The sequence below is a fragment of the Crocodylus porosus genome, unplaced genomic scaffold (assembly GCF_001723895.1).
Source record: "Crocodylus porosus isolate Cpor-Errol unplaced genomic scaffold, CroPor_comp1, whole genome shotgun sequence".
Taxonomy (NCBI): Eukaryota; Metazoa; Chordata; order Crocodylia; family Crocodylidae; genus Crocodylus; species Crocodylus porosus.
The window spans coordinates 40,670,019-40,674,476 of record NW_017728909.1 but is presented as its reverse complement, the minus strand read 5'-3'; the positions used below and the strand labels follow the sequence as shown (position 1 = coordinate 40,674,476).

Genomic DNA, 4,458 nt, shown 5'->3' with positions numbered 1-4,458 from the left:
AAAAAAAAAAAAAAAATGTAAACACCAATTTCCAGTAGGACTATTATAAAACTCAACATTTGTCTCCCCACAGTATGCTGAAAATGCTTCTTATGGAGACCTACAGACACATGATAGGTACAGACCATTCTTTTATGGACAATTTAGTAATCCAAGAGAATGACATGTAATGCCTAGAATAAATGAATCCTTGATACATGGTTTACATACAAGGAGGTCCAAATTCCTTTTTTGCAGCTTGAACTGGAGATATATCTGAAACACTACCATTCTGTTGTGTAGAGGAAGACTGTTCAGGAAGTTGAGTAGGACGTGCCCGTGCAGAACCAACCACTGCAACAAAAGCATAAAATTGATCTTAATTAATTATTTTAGATGTCAAAACTGAATAATCATTTCATTTACACAAAATGGCTTTCACATTTCCTATGTAAGCGTCCAATTATTTTATGACTGGAAAACTCAAAATAACCTGTTTGGAAGTAGGGTTTGTTTGTTTGTTTAAAGAGAAAGACATAAGTAAAAACAAAGTTTCCTAGGAAACTACAACAGGCATTACCTAACGAAGACAAAAACCACAAAGCAAATCACTAATTCTAACACTGCAATTAATACAAACTGGTAACTGAGGCCTCAATACTGCAACCATTTAAGTACTTAACTTAAATGTCAGTCAGGACAAATATTCAGATGAGTAAATAAAGCACATATTAAAGCAGGGTTTGATAGCACATGTGCCACAAGTGGCATGGGCAGCTTCTGCATGTGGCTTGTAGCAGATTGGGAAGGAGACAGGAAGTACAACAGCAGACGGGGAAGAAAGCAGAGCAGCAGATAAGGCAGGGAGCAGAAAAAGCAGTGGACTGTATAAAAGAAGAGGAATCAGAGTGGCATTTGGGGAAGGTATGGGCTAATTTGTGGCATGCCTCAAAAAAAAAGGCTGACCCTCACTGCACTAAAATGAGTTGCCCAATTTTCAGAGGCACTGATCAATCCCAGCTCCCACTGACTTCAGTGGCACTGGCAATTGTTTCACCTCTCTCTCAAAAGAAAAAAAAAAGTGTTATAAATGCATAAAACATCCAACTATACCAAACAGCTTCTTAAAATTATCCATTTTCTGCTGTTAGTTTCCTATAAGGATTACAGAAGAAGTTTAACAAGAGGTTTGAAGGGGAGAACAATGATTCTTAGTAGTTTGGATGGGGCATACCATATATAAAAGGGCAGCATGGAACAGAACAAAGAGAAAGACAAATTGTGGGGAACAGTACAGACTCTCAAACTGCTCCTCATTAAAGTGAAAAAAATTACAGTTCTTCTCTACCAGCTGAAGATTTATTTCAAAATTCAAACACATTCTGCAATTATTCCATATATTAAGGCAACGTTAACAATACCGAAACTTTAAGAAATGGATTTAAAAAAAATGTTTTAAAAAAAAATTAACAATAAAAAATTAAAAAAAGAGAAAAAATATCACTTGGGCCAATCACAATCTCTGTCCTCCCTGATTGTGCATGAGCATACTCACACACAAAATTTTCTATCCCCTATTCATACCCTCAAATGCTCACCAGAAGACATTCTGGAAGCCTACCATTGTTCATTTGGCTAAACCTTCCCCAGTTTTGTAATGCAGATATGCCTTAAGTCTTCCAATAACACATTGACACATAAAAACTGGTAATGCAATATCCTTTTGAAAAAACACTATACAGAAAGATCCCAGGAATGATTTTCCCTCTCCTTTAAATACCATGTAGGAATGTAATAAAAATAAAGAAGAATTACAACTATACTTCAAAAGGAACTGGATTATAGCATTTTTGCTGTTTTACTACTTGGAATGAAAAGGCGCAACTGTTTACCTCTGTTGTCTCTGGCAGGAGTTTCATTTTTAATAGGAGCCACAGTCCGTCGATTCTATAGAGAGAAAGAGATCTCTAGAATTTGTTCATCCTGTCACCCATATTGTAATTTATTGCCCAATATCTGCTTATTTCCAGTGAACAGAAATAAATCTCAGTGTGAACAGTGCAGCAAGGTGGCGTTCCAGAATCCCTCCTACTTACACTTAAAATGAAAAGCATGAGAGCTAAAGGTACCGCTGTCCAAAATCTCCAAAACCTTCTCTAAGAAGAATGAAACTGGGACTTCCTCCATCCCCAAGGTATGCACAGATTACCTAATTATAGACATAATTTAGGAGCTAAAAATTCATCTTTCACTTTGTAAAATAGTAATTATGCATCCATTTTCTTTTTTCAGTCTGTTCTTCAGCAATAATTTACATTTGATTGGTGAGCCAATGTTCCTGTTAGGAATAAAAACCAGAGGTCTCTGGTTAGAGCAGAGGTTCCCAACCCCCAGGCCATTGCCCGGTATCAAACTGTGAAGGATTGGCTGCTGGTCTGAAGAAGGGCTGGCTGCCAGACCGGAAGTGATCGGCATACTGAGGACTGACAGCCAACCCTTTTTTATACTGAATATTAAAAAGGCTCGGCTGCCAGTCTGCAGTATGCCAGTCACTTCCAGTCTGCAATATGCTGGTCTGCAGTTTGCCAGTCCATAGTCTAAAGAGGCTGGGAACCACTGGATTAGAAGGTCTTGCCCCTCTGCTCATGGTCAGACCAATCATCACATTTGGGATCAGAGGAAGGACCCCACGGTCAGTCTGGTATGGACTGTGGGGGGGTTTGTCTTCCTCTATAGAAGGGGGCATCGTCCTCTTCCTTGGATCTCTTGAGCATATGTTAACAACTCTTGCAGCAGCAGGACATTAGCCACCATTATCACCCTGCTTTATCTGTGGCAGGTTAAGTTACTCTGATTTGTGGTTGTGTGACATGGGCACCAGTGTAATTTTAGTAATAGGCTGGACAAAGATTTGCTTAGGATGGTTTGGATAGGGATGATCTTGCGTTTGGCAGGGAATCAGATAAGATAGCCTCCAGAGGTCCCTGCCAGCCCTACTTTTCTATGATTTTTCAGGCTAGACAAGAGGTCTAAAATATCCCTGAAATAGCATAAAATGCACAGAAATAAAATTCTTAAGTGTTTTAAATCTAACATTAGTCTGTAAATGACACCCTCATAACTTTGATTTATTCATATTATTTTAGATATCACCGACCTTCACTATTTTGTTTACTTTGGCTGAGGGAGTAGGAGGTGGTGGTGTCTCTGGGCTGGGTTCAATATCTTCATCAGGTGCAAGATCTGGATTAAGTGAAAATATGCTCTCCAAGTCAATCTGTTTAAAAAGAGAACACATACTCATGTAACTTTTCAAGAAAATTCAGACTTCCTATCTCTGTTTAGGACTGCAAACAAATAGACACACTGACTCATTTAGGTCCATGGCTGGTTTAGCTTTGCAAGCCAAGACACCACAGGCAATCAAGTGAGGGCACCTCTTGAACTTTTTGATCCTTTGGCTGCCTGAAAAATCTATATATAAATCAAAGATATAACCATTATAACCACCATTAGGTATTTATATTTTTGCAAAGTAATTGCACTAAAACAAGAACAAGTCAGTATTTCTACAATGACTTTTGACAGCTATTGGACATTACTATACAGAATCTCATTACACTAAAAGGGTGAGATACCTAGATTAATCAGTTTTTGGCAGTGGTCTGATGGGTGATCCTGGAAAAGTCACTTCCTTTCTCTGTGCCTCACCCTCCTTGTCCATAAAATGGATATGCTAACAATGACCACTGTAAACCATGTCAAGATCATTTTGAAGCATTAGATATTACTAATATGGCACAAATATATATGCAGGAAATTAAATATAGCACTCTTAACACTGTTAATCTTACCCTAAACAAAATCTCGACACATGGAACTACAATTAATATGAAAAATACATTCATCTCAGTTTTAATGTGTGAACTCAGATTCAATATAAAATGTGTCTTCTCAAGAAGGACATCATTTACTCTTTATTTTACAATAAAAAAAAAGCATACTTCTTTGCCTTTAGTGTCTCCATTTTCAATCCATTCGACAGTTACACTCTCATTATCTTCATTTAGAGATGTTACCATAGCTTGATGTATTCGGCCTATAAAAGAAAAAGAAATATTAGGAGTTACAGAAAATTTTCCTTCAATGATTTTAGGCCCAGTTTGCACTAAGTTCCTGGAACTTCCTTTTAATTTTTAAGTCATAAGCAGGGATCCAGGTTTTCTGTTTCCCATGGAAAAATGGAGAAAACCACCAATTCCAATTTCTCAAGCAAATCCCAGGACATCATTCTCCCGTTGCACTCAGCCTTGGTGAGGCTGCAACTGAAGTACTGAGTCCAGTTTTGGGCTCCACAATTCAAAAAGGATGTGGAGAAGCTTGAAAGAGTCCAGAGAAGAGCCACGCGCATGATCAGAGGTCAGGAAAACAGACCTTATGATGAGAGGCTGAGAGCTATGGGGCTCTTCAGCCTGGAAA

The 4,458-nt window shown here is 38.2% G+C and overlaps 1 protein-coding gene across 4 annotated transcripts in view; it reads right to left on the bottom strand.

Moving 5' to 3' along the window:
- The window catches only part of KIF2A (kinesin family member 2A), a 70,712-nt gene extending 66,634 nt beyond the window's left edge, over positions 1-4,078 (bottom strand). For 2 of the 4 annotated variants that reach the window (XM_019532122.1, XM_019532124.1), the window contains exons 1-4: positions 3,984-4,078; positions 3,137-3,256; positions 1,872-1,926; positions 211-333 (exon numbers count right to left, since the gene is read on the bottom strand). In XM_019532122.1, coding sequence (XP_019387667.1) covers positions 211-333; positions 1,872-1,926; positions 3,137-3,256; positions 3,984-4,061 — 376 coding nt within the window. In that variant the 5' untranslated portion in view covers positions 4,062-4,078. The remainder of the gene's footprint in view (positions 1-210; positions 334-1,871; positions 1,927-3,136; positions 3,257-3,983) is intronic. The other 2 variants (XM_019532123.1, XM_019532125.1) reach the window with 1 other exon arrangement.
- Positions 4,079-4,458: the final 380 nt, after the last annotated feature.